Source organism: Ambystoma mexicanum, chromosome 4q (assembly GCF_040938575.1).
Source record: "Ambystoma mexicanum isolate Mex_15411 chromosome 4q, UKY_AmexF1_1, whole genome shotgun sequence".
NCBI lineage: Eukaryota > Metazoa > Chordata > Amphibia > Caudata > Ambystomatidae > Ambystoma > Ambystoma mexicanum.
Window position 1 is genome coordinate 117,671,536 of NC_090928.1, and position 19,836 is coordinate 117,691,371.

General features: G+C 48.9%; 1 protein-coding gene across 1 annotated transcript in view; it reads left to right on the forward strand.

Annotated features, from left to right (window-relative positions):
- The window catches only part of PLAGL1 (PLAG1 like zinc finger 1), a 381,513-nt gene that overhangs the window by 128,744 nt on the left and 232,933 nt on the right, over positions 1–19,836 (forward strand). Inside the window, exon 2 of the mRNA XM_069607626.1 lies at positions 19,395–19,550. Coding sequence (XP_069463727.1) covers positions 19,395–19,550 — 156 coding nt within the window. The remainder of the gene's footprint in view (positions 1–19,394; positions 19,551–19,836) is intronic.

The window sequence follows — 19,836 nt, forward strand, 5'->3', positions numbered from 1 at the left end:
TCCCCGTGTATCTATGGAACCCGTCTAGCGTCTCTAGGATGCATGGCAATATGTGTTCTGGGTTGTTTAGGTATAGGAGCATACATTGAGACCAGATTGGTCACTCTGTCTATCACTATGCCCCCGTTTCCATACTCATGCCTTATGTATCCTGCTACAGGTTCGATGGCTATGATGTACAGCATGGGGGAAAGTGGACATCCCTTCCGCGTGCCATTTGTCTGAGTAGTTATTGTTCGTACGCACCCTGGCCGTGGGGTCGGTGTATATGAGTTTGGTCCACTTTAAGAAGGCCGGCCCTATTCCCATCTTGGTCATGGTGGCGTACTGCCAGTTCCACCTGACTGAATCGAATGCATTAGTGGCATCCAAAGACGCCACTGCATTTCTCAGGCCTGCTATTGGTGCTGTATATGAGGTGGTGTAATTTGCGGAGGTTCTCGGTAATGGTTCTCCCTGGCACATAGCCCCTCTGATCTTGGTGGATCAGTAGTGGGATCACTTTACGTAGTCTCCTCGCCAGCAGCACCGTCAGGATCATGTTGTCTGAGTTTAACATGGATAGGGGCCTGTATGAACTGCACTTCTCTCCATTCTTGCCAGGTTTTAATAGTGGAATGATTAGGGCTTCTCTCATGGTGTCTGGGAGGGTGCCTTATTTCGTATGCTTCGTTAAACACTTGGGCAAGGAGTGGTGCCAGGGCGTCCTCATATGTTTTATAAAACTCCCCCGGGAAGCCCATCAGTTCCTGGGGCCTTTCCAGACGGCAGGGATCTGATGGTGACCAACACCTCATCTGGGGTGATGGGCTCGTCCAGGGCATCCGCCATTAGTGCATCTATTTTGGGTAGCCTGATAGTGTCCAGGACGTCTTCTATTTCAGTGTATGTGGGTGACAGGGGTGTTGGTATAAAGGTCCTGGTAGAACCCAGAGAACGCCGAGTTTATCTCGCCCTGTGTGTACTGCTGCGCTGTCCAGTCTACGGACTTGGTAGATGGGCTTTATGGGGGCTTCTCATTTGAAGAGCCAGGCTAGGAGCTTCCCTGGTTTGTCACCGAGGGCATGACTTCTTTCAATGTATTTTGTGTAGCAGAGAGTCTGAAATTCAGGTGTCAAAACAGACTTGGGGGTTACTTGTGTTTTAGGCTTTCCCCTTGGCGCCCAGGTACGTGCACCCACACATGTGAGGTACCGTTTTCAATGGGACACCTGTGGGAACGCGGGAAGGTATAACATTTGTTGTGTTTGTGTGGTTTTCATAACGTTTTGACCCATTGGCTGGTGCCCTTTGTCACACAACCCTTTCATTTCCCAAATGTGACCTACATTTAGTCGCTGCTTTAGGTACCATACACTTTCCTAACCTGCACAAGTCACCAACCCTTGAAAAGGTCTGCCTGCCATTCCTCACCACATTGGTTTTCCCGATTTACACATGCTAAGTGCGTCTGTTCAGGCCGTGAGCGTAAAACTCCTGTGTACCATGGCTCAGTGTTTGGCTTGTGGTATTGCTTTTTTTGTACAACACTAAAAAAAATGTGTGCAAGAGTCGGGGGGTGGGGGGGGGTGACGGTGGGTGAGAGAATGTAGCGGAGCATTGCTTTTCTCAATATTCATAGAAGCCATTGCCGTACCAAGCCAACCATGTCCAACACATACCTTTTTTTTCTGTCATTTTCCTGTTTTTCCCGCTTTTCCCCCAATCTATGGCATTTTCCCCTACCTAGTTGTTGCCTGACCTACGCAAATCGCCCCTTCCTAAACTTGGAATTTTGTTTACTTTTCAGAAAATATGCCTTTCTGTCCTCCAATTCAGCTTTCCTACCCTTTTCTTCAATCCCTCCATGCATGTCCAATTGGCAAAAATGGCCATAATAGCCTACCTCTCACAAAACAGTTGATAACCACATCAAAATAAAAATTTTTCGTTTCCACTCAACCTGTTCTTGAAAGCCAGGAAATTGGGGAATTCAGCACAGCAAAGAATTTGTTCCTAGCTCTTTCAGGGGAAAAAAACACAGGCTTCTTTGTACAGGCATTTTTTATAAAAACCCAAAATGTTCGCCCTTTTTGCTTATTTTCTCTCACCCGCCTACAGCAAGCTAGGATTCCTGGGTGGCGTTACGACTGCCTACATGTGGGGGGAAAAAAGTAGCCAAATTTGGCCGAGATATCTCGTGTAATAAAAAGTTACAAGGCTTTGAATGGCCACATACCGAAATCACCAAAAAAGGCCCTGGCACTGGGGGGGAAATACCCATGGCACTTAAAGGGTTAAGCGCGAGCTGTTGTGTCAGTGCAAACACTATTTTGGCAGGTGGGGAAGGGTGGGAGTGTTTGCTGTCTGATCTGTCTTTGCGGCGGTCTAGGGTGCAATTATGGTCTCTCTCCCGCCCCCCCCCCCCTCATATCTAGGTGCTATCTCTGGCCTTACGATGGTCACTCAGATTGTGGCTTAGCGTGGTTTGCGCTCTTTCACTTCAAGGTCAGGACTTTAAGGTGGGACTGTCGGATGCCACGGTCCTGACCCAGGATCTGCTGGAGGCCGCGGATCATCACGTTGACACTTTGGCCCGGGGCCTTATGCTTGAAGTTGATACCTCTCGGCTGGCTTGGCTACACGCCACCAAGTTCTCCAAGGATGTGCAGGACAAGGCTTTAGATATGCCGGTTGACGGCAAGGAGCATTTTCATTCCTCAATGGATGTGGAGCTGACCAAAACTAAGGATAGCTCCCAGACCGCCAAGTCCTTGTCCGTCCTGGTGAAACCGCCTTTCAGGACGCAGAGGCCGTTGTCACAAGCCCCGCGCTCCTCTGGTTTCAGGGGGGTTTCTAGATCGAAAATCCCTCAGAGCAGACACCCCTTCGGGAAATTCCCGCCGGCAGCAACAGACTGTTTTTCTCCTGCTCCTCAGCCTCCTCCTCAGGTTCAGGTGGTAACGCCACCGAAAAACCTGCCAAATGAGGGTTCGTCATGCTCGCACGAGACCCCGGTAGGAGGACGCATTTCGTCTCATTGGGAGGCGTGGCAGACCATCACCGACCGGTGGCTTTTGTCAGTCGCTCGGGCGGGCTTCTACTTACCCTTACCCCACCCGTCTACCCTCCTTTCCAGCAGTTGTGGTCGCCCTCCTTCAGAGCCGAGGTTCAGAAGTTGCTGGACCTCAGAGCAGTGGAACCCGTTCCCTTAGGGGAGCGAGGGGAGATTTTCTACTCCTGGTTGTTTACGGTGCCCAAACCCAACCAGGCTGAGCCTGCACACCATCCTAGACCTTTTCCAGTTCAATCTTTTACTACCCCAAGAGAAATTCAAGATGATCACGCCTGGCCAGATAAAGATCTCTTTGCAGATGGGAGATTGGCTCAGCGTGGTGGACCTTCAGGATGCGTACATGCATATACTGATTTGGAATCCACACAGGAGATGCCTCTGTTTCTCTGTGGGAGAGGAGCATTTCCAGTTCCGAGTGCTTCCTTTTGGCCTCAGCTCGGCACCGCGTGTTTTTACAAAGGTGCCGGTGATTGCAGCTCATCTTTGTCTGCAGGGTATCCATGTGTATCCGTATTTAGACAATTGGCTCTTACGCAGCCCTTGCCCGCTGAAAGCCGCGTGCAATCTTCAGTCTCTTCTCCAGCTCCTGTTCCATCTCGGGCTGTCGGTGACCTGGCAGAAATCTTCCATGACGGTCTCTCAGGACTTGATTTTCCTGGGTTTTTGCTGGAACACTATCGACTGCAGAGTTTACCAGACCGGGGACAGTATGGCAGATCTGTTCGCCACGTGTCAGATGTTTGTGCAGTCGGAGAGCATGTCGGCCTGCTGGTTCCAGAGGCTTCTGGGCCTCATGGCTTCGTGGGTTTTTGGCTCTGCCTCTCGCTCGTCTCAAGATGAGGCGGTCTCACATGGCTCTTCGGAGTTTTTGGCATCAGGCTGTGGATCCGGATTTCAAGTTGATATTGATTCTGGGTTCCATGAGAGCGGACCCGGAGTGGTGGTCGTCTCTCAGCAACCTGTTGGTGGGTGCGGAGTTTCAGGACCCAGCCCCGATGGTAACGGTCACGACAGACTCTTCCTTTCTGGGGTGGGGTGGGGTATGACGTTGGATCTTCTTCAGGTCTTGGACCTTTGGTCACCTCAGGACAAGTTCCTTCACATAAATCATTTTGAGCTTCTGGTGCTTTTCCTAGCGCTCAAGGCGTTCAGACCGGTCATTGCCAATAAAGTGGTCCGTATCCGCACGGACAAAATGGTGTCGATGTATTACATCACCAAGCAAGGGGGGCACCAAGTCTCCCCCCCTCTTGTGGTCCTGTCCATCCAGATTTGGGAGTGGGCGGTTCGTCATGGTGTCTGGCTGGTAGCAGTACATATCGCGGGCCTGCTTAATGTTACGGCAGACGCCCTCAGTCAGCGGACAATGGTCCTCTACGAATGTGAACTGAAGGCGGAGATCTTATGGATTTTCCTGCATTGGGGCACTCCGGAGGTGGACCTCTTTGCAACGTCAGCAAACAAACTTCCTCTGTATGCCTCCAGAAATGGTCTGGGAGCCTCCTCTTTGGGGGATGCTCTCAAGATTCCTTGGCACAACATGAGGGCATATGCTTTTCTGCCTTGGCCTCTGATTCATCGGACGATTTGCAAGCTGAAGAACACGGTGAACTGTTCGCTTCTGCTCATAGCCCCGTGGTGGCCGGCCAGGTTCTGGTTCTCAGAACTTCAACACTTGTCGGTGTGTGCACCGATCAGGCTACCGGTGAGTCCCGATCTGCTTCACCAGGGGGATCAACAGCTGTGGCACCCCTTCCCGCAATCGTTCAGCTTGGCAGCATGGTGCCTGAGTTCCGGTCCTTCGAACATCTCAACCTGTTTGCTGATAACATGCGCATTATCCAGGCAGTCAGGAATCCCTCGACGAGGTCTCAGTATAGAAGCAGATGGCTTAGGTTCTGTCATTGGTGCTTAGACAAGCAGCTGGACCCAAGGGAGTCTACGATTGACACCGTGCGGTCCTTCGTATCCCACCTAGCGGAGTCGGGCATCCACGTTCTGTCATGCAGAACTCATCTTTCGGCGGGAGCCGCCTACCTATCCACGGACCACTGCTCTTATTCTCTGTCTAATCCAGTGATTAGGAGACATTTCGCGGGTTTTTAGTGCCTTTATCTCCCAGTTTGCAAACCGCACCCGACGTGGGATCTGAATGTGGCCCTTACGGCGTTGTGCCATAAACCGTTCGAACAAATGGCTACGGTGGACCTTAAGCACCTTTCATGGAAGGTGTCTTTTCTTGGTTGCCGTTAGTTCAGCAAGGCGTGAGTGAGCTCTAGGCTTTGTCGGTGGAGCATCCCTTCTTGGTTTTCCACAAGGATAAGGTGGTCCTACGGACAAATCCTTTTTTCCTGCCAAAGGTGGTCTCTGATTTCCATCTGAATCAGTCAATCTCCCTGCCAGTCTTCTTTCCGAACTCTGCTTCAGAAGCGGAAATGGTTCTGCATTGTTTGGATGTTAGAAGGGCTCTTAAGGTCTATCTGGACAGAACATCAGAATTTAGGAGCTCTTAACTATTGGTGACCTTTGGTAATCCACAAGGTAGACGGGCCTCTAAGGCGACTATCTCCAGATGGATCGCTGCTTGCATCAGAGAGTCTTATACTGTCCAAGGGATGCAGCCTCCTAAAGGTATTCATGCACACCTAGTGCAGGGCAAGGCAGCTGCAGTTGCCTTTCAGAAGTATGTTCCCTGGGAGACCATCGCAAAAGTGGCTACATGGGCCTCCCCATCTGCTTTTTGTAAACATTGTCTTGACCCGAGCTCCAGATCTGATGCTCAGTTTGGCCAGGCTGTGCTGAAGAACCGGTTTCAGTAAGGGGTTTTCCATGCACCTGTAGTTCCTGTAAGGAGTGCTTGGTAATCTCCCATAAGTATGGAGGAAAGGGGACAGGACGTAGGAGTATAACCAGGTTACTCGCTGTAGTGACCACCTTACTCCTAGTTCATAGTCCCCTTTCCTCCATACCCCCGACCGCCGTCGCCTCAAATACGGTTGCTCTCTTGTTGCTTAAAGGTCTCCTACCTGGCGATAGAAAAGGACTGATGGGCGATGTGTGGGGTGGAGCTAAGACGGGTGGGGTTACGGCCGCGTGCAGTCGTATAGTCGTGCAGTCGAAATAGAGGAAGGAATAACATTTTTGCAAAATTTTGATGCTTTTACAAAGTGCTCCGGTCCCGTTCCACAGGACGGAGGAATGTCCCATAAGTATGGAGGAAAGGGGACTATGGACTAGGAGTAAGCTGGTCACTACGGTGAGTAACCTTGTTAATAACCTTGGTGTTATCGGCACATCTTATCTCCTCCCCGGCACATTGTATCTCCTCCCTGACTTGTGAAAAAGGGCGCACCCTAGATTGCCTTGCTGACAACAATTGTGCCACAGACATCCTACTCAATACTCCATCTCCTTGGTCGGATCACAACACCATTATTTTCACCACTACCATAATGACTAATCCTATCAAACATACCCTCCTCACACCTACTCTACCGTCCAAAAGGCAAAAAAAAAAATTTGTGAAATGCTACCCCTCTTGTCGCCATTAACGAATACTACTCACCCAGATGTTGATCCGTCATTACTAGTCAGACATTACAATAAAACCATGTTAGCAGCCTTTGACATAGTAGCTCCACCGAAAGCTAAAAAAGCAAAACCAATAGCGCATGCAAACCCCTGGTTCACTTCACACCAAACCCTGGGAGCGATCAAAAGGTCTGCCGAAAGTAACTGGTTAAAATCACCAACTCCTGCAAACAAAGCCCTCTTTCAAGCACTAGCCAATGACTACAAGGAAGCAATCATTAAAGCTAAAAGTGACTCCTACAACCAGAGAGTCCAGAACGCCCAAAAAATACTCCAGAGAATTATTTGCCATTCTCCGTGAGCTGGAATCGCCAGCCCCCACTCCAGACCACTCCATCAAAGATCAACAATTGTGCACCAATGTACAAAATTATCTCTCAGACAAAATCACTCTTGTACAAAACAAAATGGAAATTAAGAAAATGAAACGTAACCTCGACACCCCCTGCCCCCCCCACCGCTCCAACTTTAGAACTACAAGTTGCCTTTTAAATTTGCGTTCACGCCCGTGTCCACTCTTGAATCTATCAATATTATCTAAGGATTAAAACCATTGAGATGTAAAGGTGACGCCTGTCCGGCCACCTTTATCAAAGAATGTGCAACAAGTTGGCACCCTTCATCACTAAACTCCAACAGTTCATTTGCCTCTAGTTCAGTACCTGATGACCTAAAAGAATCCTAGGTACTACCATTTCTAAAAAAACACATTGGACCATAACATTCCAACTAATTTTTGACCTATCACCACAATAGGATTCTTACTAAAAATCTAAAAATCCTCAACTGTGTAGCCTATCTGCAGATCCAAAAACTCTTGGAATCTAACAATCTCTTAGGCCCGAGACAATCGGGTTTTAGACCCGGCCATGGAACGGAAATGGCCCTTTTGGACCTAAAAACACAAATGGACCAATTCAAGGACAAAGGAGACCTGTGCAAGCTCCTCCTGCTAGACCTATCTGCAGCTTTTGATTTGGTTAACCATAACATTTTATGCCACCATCTAGAAACTGCTGTTCACTTCTCACCGAAGCCATCATGAATCCTTTCTCTCCAATCTTCTCTGCCTCCTCAGCATCCCTACTAGCACCAGTAACAAGTGGCCTACCACAAGGCTCCTGTGTCGCCCACATTATACAATGCCTTCACAAAGCTCCTTTTTGACAAGTTGGACAAGATGGGTGTCTCGTATACAAACTATGCGGACGACATGCAAGTACCTGTACCCATCACAGGCTGCTATGACACCGGCACAAATAATCTTAACAAAATGTACCTCGCTATCCAGGCTTGGATGGGCCAAAATGAATTGTGCCTCAACGATGACAAGACAGAGTTCATTTTAATTGGGAGTAAATCTAACCTATCACAACAATACATATCTTTTAACATCGATGGCAACTCCATTAAAGTAGCCAGAGAAATAAACTCTTGGGGTCTACATCGACTCCACTCTCAGCCTAACGAGACAGGTTGATGCCATTGTCTCGTCTGCTGCCTATACATCAACACTAATTAGACCCAGCAGACCTTTCTTATTAGCAGATAATAGCATTACCTTACTAGAGCTCTGATCCTCTCTAGGATCGATTACTGTAATTCTCTTTGCTGGATCCAGTTCCCGAAACATCAGACCTCTACAAATAGTACAAAATAATGCTATTAGAGCTGCCTTGAATATACCTAAAAATGAACATATATCGTTAACCAGACTCATTCACTGGCTTCTGGTTCAAGACGGGATCAAATTTAAAATCCTTTCTCTCACCCACAAATGTCTCGCCAATAACTCACCAGCATACCTTAGCAACCAAATCGTCAAAACCCAATCTAATGGAACGACACGAGCCTCATATTCTAAGCTCACTGTTTCACCAAGATCCAGGAGACAGAAAGCAGGTGGTTCCAGCTTCCCCGTGGTAGCGGCCAAACTGTGGAACTCTCTGCCCCATCATTCAGAAATTACACTTCACTGTGGTCATTCTGAGAAAGATTAAAAACACGGCTCTTCAACCCCGATTTCCAGCAATAAACATTGGCCCTAGCTTAGACACCCTAAGCCAAATCTAGTGTCCTCTCCCACAAATAAGTTAAGTAGGTAAATCTAATAAATTACCATGTTCTGCCAGTTTCATATGTTATGACTGATAAGAACTCCTGATGTGCCACAACTGTTCAGTGTGATTCATTAGAGCCTCGTAATTTTATGGATTTCCTGCCCGATATGTATACCTTTATGATGTGAATATATGCAGTACTGCACTTGTATATGAAGTTCACCTATGTAACCAATCTCTTAAGTTCCAGCGCCTAAATACCTCTGGGTTACGTACGTGCACTTTATAAATGCCCAAATAAATAAATTGGCGTAGTTGGTAAATTGGACATCCATGTCTTCCGTATATTCAAACGGGGGCGTAGTGTATACATTAAACAAGGTGGGCGAGATACAAGAACTTTGTGGTACCCTGCATGCGACAAGGCGGGGGGGTGGAACTAGCATTGTCTAGCCCAACTTTTGCATATCTGGGACCAAGAAAGGATGCAATCGGTTGCATGGCCGGGAGCAGTGCACCTGGTCCACTAGTGTGGTGACCAACCTAGAATGATCTATCTGTCGAACGAGGCAGACAAGTCGAGTAGCATCAAGAATGCTGGCTTGCACTCTGTCCACAATGCTTGCAATGTTAGACTTGAGCTCCAGTAACGCAGTTTCGGTGCCATGTTTTGACCTCGACCCCGATTGTCTCGGGTTAAAGAGATGGTTGGTTTCTATGAAATTCTGCACCACGGTCAAGAATATTCAGAATGAATGGCACATTAGTGATTGGTCGATAGTTTTTGCAATTAAGAGGATCCAAGGTACTTTTTTTTTCTCCCAATAATGAAGTTCTCCACGCATCCTTGAGTATTGATGGTACATTTGCTTCCCTCAATGGACAGATTGACAAGGCAGGTCACCCATGGCGCCGGGGTGTCGATACAGACTCTGAAAAGGCTAGCAGGGCAAAAATCACCTGGACAAGACGTGGGTTGCATGCTGGAATCAATCTTGTGTATTTGATCCTCAGAGAATGGTTCAAAACAGAAGGAACTTTGCTCTAACACGTTGTCACAGTGGTAATTTCTGCAGGGATCGAGCTGGCCAGATGTAAGAGGGATACGAGTTAACTAAGAATCAATACATTTTTTATGACCTAGAGTCTTTGAGTCAAATTCATTGTGTAATTATTGACCCCAGTTCGAGTCTTTATTAGCCAAGATTCCAGGGTGAGTTTTACCTTCAAACTCATTTAGAATTGTAAAAAGTTCTCGGCTGTTAGATTTTGCAGAAGAAATCCTAGGGTTGTAGCTATCAGATTTGGCTTTGACAACGGCTAGTTTAAACTTGGAAGCAGAAAGTTATTAGGTACCCGATAGGGGGGTGGGTAAGGCATTTAATCATTAAACATTCTAACAACGGATCTGTCTCATCCTTTAGGTTCCCTTTTGATTCAGGTGTCGGGGCTGAGGGTTAAGCCTTGGCTACATACACACCCTTAACCTGATATCTTCACGGTCTCCCTCTCCCCAATTCTTTTTTAGCATGAACACATGAGCGCGCTTTTATATTTTTCAGATTGTGCTTTACGTTTTTTAATCTGTGCTTCCCTCATAGATTTTTGGCCTGGCAAAATCTTCCCATTGTTTATGTTTCCCAGGGGTCTATATTTCCCTTAAGTAGCCTATTTTTTCCAGGTCAAATGAACCACGCACTGGGAATTGCAAATCGGGGTTGTTGGCAGTGTATTCATGCCATTTTTGCAAAGAACACTACCCCAAAGCCTTTCTTGATCATCATCTCCCATCCTGGCATATTTTCTAGGGGAGCAGACACATGTTTTTCTAATTCCGGTCTACAACGTTGCAATCCACAGCATCCATTTGCGCATGAATTCCCCATCCCTTTGCGCATGAATTCCCCATCCCTTTGTGCGCATGAATTTCCCATCACTGCCCTATTTTCTTTGTGATCACAAAGTTGCATTGATGATGTCCCACTTAATGCAATGCGCTCACAATCAATGCAAACTGAACTCTTATTTCACGATTCATCCGTCCCACGGTTTCAACTAGTGTACACCAAGTGTATTTCCTATGATTTATTAACGGTATTCTTCCATAGAAACACATAATTACATTTTCAAGTGCATTTCCCTATTGTTCATAAACATTATGCTTCCATAGGGAACACATTTCATATTTATAACATCAGACCGCACCACACCATTTGGCATTTAAATCATCACACTCTGTGCATGAAACAGTCTCACCCTTTCTTCTGCAGTCGTCTGTGCCAGCGTTTCACCAGGAGCGTAAATCTCCTTTTCACATACAGGACGGGGATTCTCACTTGCAGAGATTGTGTCGGAGATCAGCTGGCGAGTGAAGGTGTGGCTGCTGGAAACTCTTGTCCAAATAACAGTACGTCCCACGACCCTCTCCCAACCTCTGCTTGCTCTCCGACCGTGGCAGCACAGTCCAACTGGATTTCAACTGCAATGAGGTCCCCTCTGGGGTAGCCAATTTGTGGGATATAATTTTCCTGTGCCCATACTAATTTCCAAACATAGTTTATTTTAATGCGCTTCAAGCGGAGAGTATACGACAGCTGCTGGCTTGTTCTACATCTGAAGTTATTCTCAAAACTAACAGCCTTTTATACATTTGGTAAACATGACTTAATAATCGGTCATTGACTCGCAGGTTAATTGTGGACACAGGCCAGAGTTTCGGCTTTCGTTGGTGCAGCTGTCAACTTACTATTTCTACTCCTGAAGCCTGTTCTAAGAATACACGTACTAGCAAACCCGCTAATGGGTGTTCCTTTTTCTTGCAATGCAAGCAGTCTTCAATCATATGTACAGCCAGTTTACTAGAGAATCTATGTTTAAAAAGTGCCTACAATATTTGTACATTTTTCACAGAAACAAAAGGAAACATTATCTTGCTTAGTAACTGCAAACAAATAAAATGGGATGTTTTTATACTTTTCACCTAAATTGAGTATGAGATGGCAAAAATGTTTTATCTAGGCCAAGTAGCTCTATGGCAGTCAGTGAAACCAGGTATAAGACAATGATAGTGTTCCAGATGTTTTAACCAATTTGTGAGATTTTTTTTAAAAGAACAAAATGTTTAATGAACCATTACAAGCTAGGATTTCTCACCGTATTAACTCATTGCCACACAGAGTGCTAAATTAGCTTAAAGCAAATGTTGGATCATAACTTTTATCAATAATAAAATGATTTTGAAGCAGGTTAGCTTGTTTGATTTTGAGCATGAGGGTTAAGTAAAACAGATTTTCAAAAGCTTAAAATATAGCTATAATGCAATGGCATTGTAGAAGAAATCCACTATGTGGGCATTTAAAGTTTCAAATGCTGAAGTTTTGAAACAAAAATGGTTTCCTGGACTGGTATTACACTTTGTTATAGACATAAGCTGCAACATTTCTGAATGCCTCACTTTGTGATTAAACTTGTATTTTCAAACGATTGATTGCATCTCTGAGTGTCCTCCTTGGATATACTAAAGTTTTTAGTTGTTTGGCTTACAGGCACTCATTTAAGCTTTTTTTCTCTGCCAAAGGTCTACTTTACATATAAATCGATATAAGTTGACACTAGAAGTCCATTGGGTGACACTGAACGGGTTCCAAAATTCTGTGATTTATTCTCTTTATTTAAGAGTTTTATTGAAACAAATGTGCATAAATCAAAGACCTGCCCATCTTTGGAATTATCCAGGCTCTCAACTTCCTCAGTGCTTCTTTCTCAAAAAATGTATTGCAAAGCATCGACATGGGAGCAGCACTGTGTTTAAGGCCAACCATTCCCATGTTGGCTGCAATACTCGTGCAAAGGACATGTCCCTAGGAGATAAACACCCTATTGAAGCTCTTCGAGGGGATTGGGTCCTCCGACGTATTCCATGTCTATGACATGTAATCACCACAGCTGTGCTGCTTCGGAAACTTTTTTCGGCTCCTGCGTCCTGCGTCGACGACGTCGATGCGCCGTCGTCGAGGACCTCCTCCGACGTCATCCGATGTGATAAGTAGGACGCACGACGCCCGTAGCCTCAGTTCCGTTTTTTCCGCGAACGTGTTGCTTCGTGATTCTCGGTTCACGCCTCGACTCTTTAGAGTTCTGTTCTTCTCGGTTCTTCGAACCTGTTCGTTTTGTGAAAATCCTTCATGTGAAGATGTCTTCTACTACGTCTTCGACCCCGCGTCCGGGTTTCAAGAAGTGCGGGGAGTGTGGGTCCAAGATGTCGGTGACTGACTGGCACAACGCCTGCCTCTGGTGCCCCAGGGAGGCCCACGACAGGGATGACTGTATCGACTGCCAGTCGCTCACGTCCAAAGCCTTACGCGAACATAAGAAGAAGTTGTCGGTAGGTCGGGTGTCCAAGCCCAGGAAGTCGAAGTCTGCGGGGCTTTCGACGGATGATTCGAGGGGTGACTCTCCGCGTCATCGTCGGAAGTCTCGTGGGTCTGCTTCTAGGAGTCGGTCTCGCCACTCCTCAGCCTCTTCGAGGCATTCTCGGAAGCGCCGACACGGGTCGTCTTCCAGGTCCTCTTCGGAGGACTCTGCCCGGCACGTCGCTTACCCTACCAGCCGTGCAACGCCGGAGGAATGGGCTTCCTTTGGGAAGAAAATGCTGGCGATTCTTGAGTCGCAGGGTACTATGCCGTCCGCGCCCCCGAGTGGGGTCGGTCGTGAGAGGTCGAGAGACACCGCTCGCAAGAGTGGTCGGCACGAGTCACGGGAGAGGTCCCGTTCAGACAAGGAGACTCGTTCTCGACGTACCCGTTCCATGTCCCGGTCCTCGACGCGTTCGAGACCACGTGCACCTGTGAGGTCTTCGAGGAAGACATCGACGTCTGAGGCGTCGACAGGCTTTCTCGAGGCTCCGGCTCCGAGGAAGTCGTCAAAGCCGTCGACGCTCAGGTCGTCGAGGGACACGCTCGGGGCTCCGGCTTCGAGGGCTGTGTCGACGCCGCCGTTGCTGGAGGCGCTGCATCTGACGTCGACGCCGATTTCCTCGACGCCGATCCTCTCGGCACCGATGCCGGTTCTCTCGACGCCGGCGTCGATTCGCTCGACGCCATCAACGCCTTTCGTGTCGGAGGTACCCCATGGCACGGGAGAACCCCCTAGGAAGGCTCTGGTTAAGAGCAAGCACTCTCGGGTGCCTTCTTTTCGCCACCTGGACTATATTTCAGAGGCGGATGAGGATTCTGATGGCCTGGTTCCTAGTCAGGTTCCAGATGAAATTGTCTCGGGCCATAGTCAGTTTGACGATTTGAGACAGTCACTGCATGATGCCAGTGGACTGGACACCTCTCCGGAGGTGGAGTTTTGTAGGCCTGAGCCTGGCTCTCATGCCGATTCCTCGTACCGGCGCCTTATGGCTAGGGTTTCTGAGTACCTGGGATGGTCTGCTCCCCCAGGGGAGTTTGTGCAGGATGATCTGACGGACATCCTTGATGTTGGTCCCCCAACTGATCCGGTACTGCCGTTCCATATGGCTTTACAGAGAAGGGTGGCGGCGGCTTGGACTGCTCCGTCCCGGCGGTGGGCAGATCCTTGTCGCGAAAATACCGTCCAGCCAGTAACGACCCCTGCTACTTGACCAGGCACCCTACTCCGGAGAGTTTGGTGGTGCAGGCGGCCACGGCCCCGGCAAAGCAGGCGTCGTACCCTACCATCCCTCCTGATAGGGACGACAAACGTTTTGATGGCTGGGCGAAGAAAGTGTTTTCTTCTGGTGGTATGGCGCTTCAGGCGGCCAACTCCATTTGTGCCTTGTCTCGTTTCACACACACTCTGTGGAACTGTGTTGCGTTAGCGGCTGAACATATTCCCGAAGGGGACGAACGGGATGGTTTCCTTGCTATGGTCCAGGATGGTAAGGATGCCATGTGTGAGTCCGTTCAGTCGGGTTTGGACTTAGCTGAATGCGTCAGTAGGTCCATGGCGGCGAGCACTGTGATACGCAGGTTTGCGTGGTTGCGGAAGTCGGGGTTTGCTCCTGATGTGCAGTCTCGGCTCCTCAAAATGCCCTTTGACGGTGAACACCTTTTTGGCTGCAAGGCTGACGAGAGCCTTGAGAGGTTGCAGACCTCGAAAGCTGCAGCGAAGTCGTTGGGCGCTGCAGTTTGCCAACCTCTGCCTTTTCGTCCTAGGGGACAGCAGTGGAGGGGTGGTTCCTTTCGCTATTACTCGTCCTTCAGTAAAGCGAGAGGAGCTGGCAGTCAAAGAGGCCAACGCAGGGTACCAGAGGTGGATGACAGGGTACCCGTGGTGCCAAGGCCGCTCGGGCAGTTGCCTCTTTGCCCTCAGGTAACGCCGCGGCCGCTCCCACTCAGTCATGAGGCCATGTCCCATGGTTCGCAGGTTGGGGGAAGGCTGGCGCAGCATCTTGTAGAGTGGCAAGCCATTACTTCAGATGTGTGGGTTCTGGAGATCATAACCCATGGCTACTGTCTTCCCTTTCGGCACAGGCCTCGCGACAATCCACCGGGGAACCTCTCTTTGCAGAGTCCGGATCCGCTCCTTGCGCAGGAGATTCAAGCCCTGCTGGAGAAAGGCGCCATAGAACTGGTGCCTGTAGCGGAGAGGAACATGGGATGGTATTCCCTTTATTTTTTGATTTCGAAGAAAGACGGGGGGATTGAGACCCATCATGGACTTGCGCGGTTTGAACAAACTCCTCAGGAAGGACAAGTTCAAGATGGTTACTCTCTCTCAAGTCCTCCAGGCCCTTCAGCTTCAGGACTGGTTGGTGTCACTCGACCTCAAGGATGCTTACTTCCATGTGCCGATCCATCCCAAGCACAAGAAGTACCTGAGGTTCGCGGTTGGCGACTCGCACTTTCAGTTTCGGGTCCTGCCGTTCGGATTGACCTCCGCCCCGAGGGTTTTCACCAAGCTCATGGTGGTGGTGGCAGCGCATCTCAGGCAAGGGGGGATTCACGTCTACCCCTACCTGGACGATTGGTTGATCAGGGGGAGCTCTCCCGAGCAAGTCCTGGATCATCTGTCCGTCACCTGCCACTCCCTTCACAGGCTGGGCTTCTCCCTCAATTTAAAGAAGTCCCATTTGACGCCAACGCAGCGGCTCCAGTACATCGGAGCAGTGCTCGACACTTCCCTGGGGCAGTGTTTTCCTCCCCAGGTGAGGGCTCTTCACATTCAGCAGATGGTCCACAAGTTTCAGCATGCCCAGACGCTCCCAGCGTTCGAGTTCTTGAGGCTGCTCGGCCTCATGGCATCCTGCATTCTTCTGGTGCCAGAGGCTCGCCTGCGGATGAGATCTTTGCAGTGGGCGCTCAAGACGCAATGGTCGCAGTCCTCCGGCAGGATGTCGGACCCGGTTCAGGTGCCGCCCTCGGTCGCCCGGGACCTTCTGTGGTGGGCCGTCGAAGGCAACTTGATGAAGGGGGCTCCTTTTTGGCTTCCCTGGCCGGAGGTGACGATCGTGACGGATGCATCCCTCACGGGTTGGGGAGCTCATGCCAACGGGCTGACAGTCAGCGGTCGTTGGTCTCCGTCTGAGTCCAGACTCCATATCAATCTGTTGGAGCTGGGGGCCGTCAGGCTAGCCCTGAAGGCTTTTCTGCCGACTGTGCAAGGAAAGAGTGTCCTGATCCTGACGGACAACACAGTGGCCATGCACTACCTCAACAAAAAGGGGGGGGGGCAGGGTCACTTCCTCTGTGCAGGGAGGCGATGCAGCTCGAGTTCTGGGCCATCCAGCAGGAAGTTTCGATCTCGGCAGTTCATCTGGCCGGAGACGAAAACGTGACGGCGGGCGCTCTGACCAGGCAGAGCACGAGCTCTCACGAGTGGGAGTTGGCTCAGGAGATTCTCCTGGAGATCTTCGCCCTTTGGGGGACCCCTCAAGTGGATCTCTTCGCCTTCAGTGTCAACCGGAAGTGCGAAAGGTTTTGCTTGCGGGAATTCCCTCCAAAAGGAGCCTTGGGAGACGCGTTCGTGGTGGAGTGGTCGTTCCCGCTGCTGTACGCGTTTTCTCCAGTCCCCATCATCCCGCAAGTGCTGCGGAGGTTACGGAGGTTCGGTTCCCGGATGATCCTCATTGCTCCGGCGTGGGCTCGGAGGACGTGGTACCCGGACCTTCTCGACTTGTCCATCTGCCCTCTGCGTCGTCTTCCCTACCGAGACGATCTGCTCTCACGGGAGGGGGGTCAGGTTCTCCATCCAGAGGTCAGATCCCTCAACCTTCACGCTTGGCTTCTGAAAGGTTGAGGTATAGGGATTGGGACCTCCCTGAAGACGTGATGGAGGTGTTCTTTCGGCCCGAAGGCCAGCAACAAAGTCTCGGCACCAGTCGCAGAACTTACGCCAACGGTACAGAGTTCAGAATGTGGATCCTTTTGCATGTGACATCCCCATGGTTCTGTGCTTTTTACTTTCTTTGGCCCACAGGGGCTTGCAAGTGGGTACCATTAAAGGTTACCTGGCGGCGCTGTCCATCTTTAAGCGCTCGTCTGAAGAGTGTTCTTACTTTAAAATCCCTTTAATTTCACAGTTTCTGAAAGGGCTCACTAATGTGTTCCCTCAGTCACCTTTCCTGGTGCCCGGTTGGGATTTAAACCTTGTTAAGTTTCTTATGGGTGCTCCGTTTGAGCCTTTACATTCTTGCCCTTTGAGGCTGTTAACTCTGAAAACTGTGTTTTTAGTTGCGGTTACTTCCGCTCGCAGAGTGAGTGAGTTACAGGCACTTTCAGTTAAGCCACCCTTCACTGTATTTCACAAGCACAGGGTTGTCCTTAGAGTTCGTCCTTCTTTTCTTCCGAAGGTAGTGACGGAATTTCATTTGGCCCAGAAGGTTGTTCTTCCGGCATTCTATCCTCCTCCGCATCCTGGTAAGGAAGAGGAGAGGCTCCATAGTCTTCATCCTAGGAGAGCTTTAAGCTTTTATGTTTCACGCATGTCCAGGGTCAGAGTGGGCGATCAACTCTTTATTGGTTACGCTGGAAAGCGTTTAGGGCAAGCTGTGACGAAACGGACTTTGTCTCGCTGGATTATTTTGGCCATCTCGGAGTGCTACCGCTTGGCGGGTAAGGACCCACCGGCTGGCTTGCGGGCCCATTCTACCAGGGGTATGGCTGCATCTACTGCCCTGCAGAGGGGTGTTCCTATTCGCAACATCTGTGATGCAGCCACCTGGGCTTCGGTACATACATTTGTACGTCACTATTCCCTTGATTCCATCCGAGCACAGGATCTGGCCTTTGGCAAGGCGGTCCTTTGCTCTGCTATTTGATTGACTATTCTAAATTTTGATTCTAAATTCTTTCCCTCCACCTTGCTCTGGTACTGCTTTGGGAGTCTGTCATAGATATGGAATACGTCGGAGGACCCAATCCCCTCGAAGAACAAGTTACTTTCTTACCTGGTAATGTTCTTTCGATGGGAAGGTCTGACGACGTATTCCATATCGCTCCCGCCCTGCCTTCCCCGCTGCAGAATTTCTTTTGCGATTGCAGCTTACGTTCCGCAAGGCTTTGTGTCTGACTGGAGGTTGACTAATGTCACACGTTCTGGGAGAAAAAACTACAACTGAGGCTACGGGCGTCGTGCGTCCTACTTATCACATCGGATGACGTCGGACGAGGTCCTCGACGACGGCGCATCAACGTCATCGACGCAGGACGCAGACGCCGAAAAAAGTTTCCGAAGCAGCACAGCTGTGGTGATTACATGTCATAGATATGGAATACGTCGTCGGACCATCCCATCGAAAGAACATTACCAGGTAAGAAAGTAACTTGTTCTTCTGCCAAACCATTGCAAAATGTGAGCTATGGTACCTGGCGGAAAAACTGAAACACCACCTCCTTGCAGTCCTTCGAGGTGACCCCTCACTTGAGTGGCACTTAAACTAACCGGCTGAACTACAGGCCTGTAGCCTTGAGCTCTCACCCTCCCAACGATATCCCCCCTTCTGCCACCAAGCTCTGTAAAGTAGTTCTATTGCTGTACGTTTTGCGCTTCATAAAGCACCTAACGAAATAGCGATTTGTTTGATTCCTCATGATTGATCTTACTGAAGGAATTCATATACACAGCCGATAGGTTTCCAGTACATTGGTAGCCGATCCCATTGGTGGCTATTGACGTGCATAGGTTTTTTTCTCCTCGTCTTAATCTATTGATTTCATTATAAAGAATTCGATTGGTCGACTGCATTTTCTTCTCACTTAGAGCAGTGAGACATGAGAATAAGTTACTTGACATCATTAACTCCACTTCTGTTGTGGAGTAGTCTCTACTTCCCAACAACACAGCCCCACCAAACCTAGCTCCCAGCAACACAGCCCCACCAAAGCTAGCTTTGCTAAAGGCCTGGTAGGTGGTTTTGACTAAGTTGTCTGTTTTTCTTAACAGAAGGCTGAGGCACGAAGGGGGCATTAGCAATTGGTGGTTCAGGAAATGCGTAAGAACTCTTCAAACTCAAGGTGACATAGGATTTATCGTACATGGCAGTGCAGGGGACTTGGATCAAATTAGTGGAGTTTACTATATGTAAATATGCATTTAACTTCAACTCGCCCATTCCCGAGTGCACTTGATTATTTTATGTTTCTGAGCATGCTGGTTTGTTCCTGAAGATCAGTAACCTGTGTCTACCCATGATTGTATGCTGAGTGCCTTGTCTTGACTTGCAGGGTGCGAAGACTGTGGAAAAAGCCTGCAGGGGGATTGCAAACTCCATGGACCGCTCATCAGAGTTAAAGATCGAGTCATCCCCAGCCGTGCCCGGCTCACTCTACCTCACTACCTCACGTTGCGTTTACTGGAGATGCGAGCTGGAAACCACCAGGGTAAGTCTGTGGCCTACCACATGATCACAAGGATGAAAGAGCCGTGCCATGAAGCCTTTTTTCATTGCCATCATGTGCATCAGAATGTAAGGTATTTGTGGTTGAAGCACTAGCAAGAATGACTCCCAAGTCTCGGACCATATGTTTTTATTTATTAATTGCGATATGTTTTTTACAGGAAAAAAAGACCTTTCACAAAACAATGAAAACCTATGGAAAATAAAAGTCAACAGTAATAAACGTGTTTTTAATAAAGATAATCAGATTTTTTACTACTTGTATACCC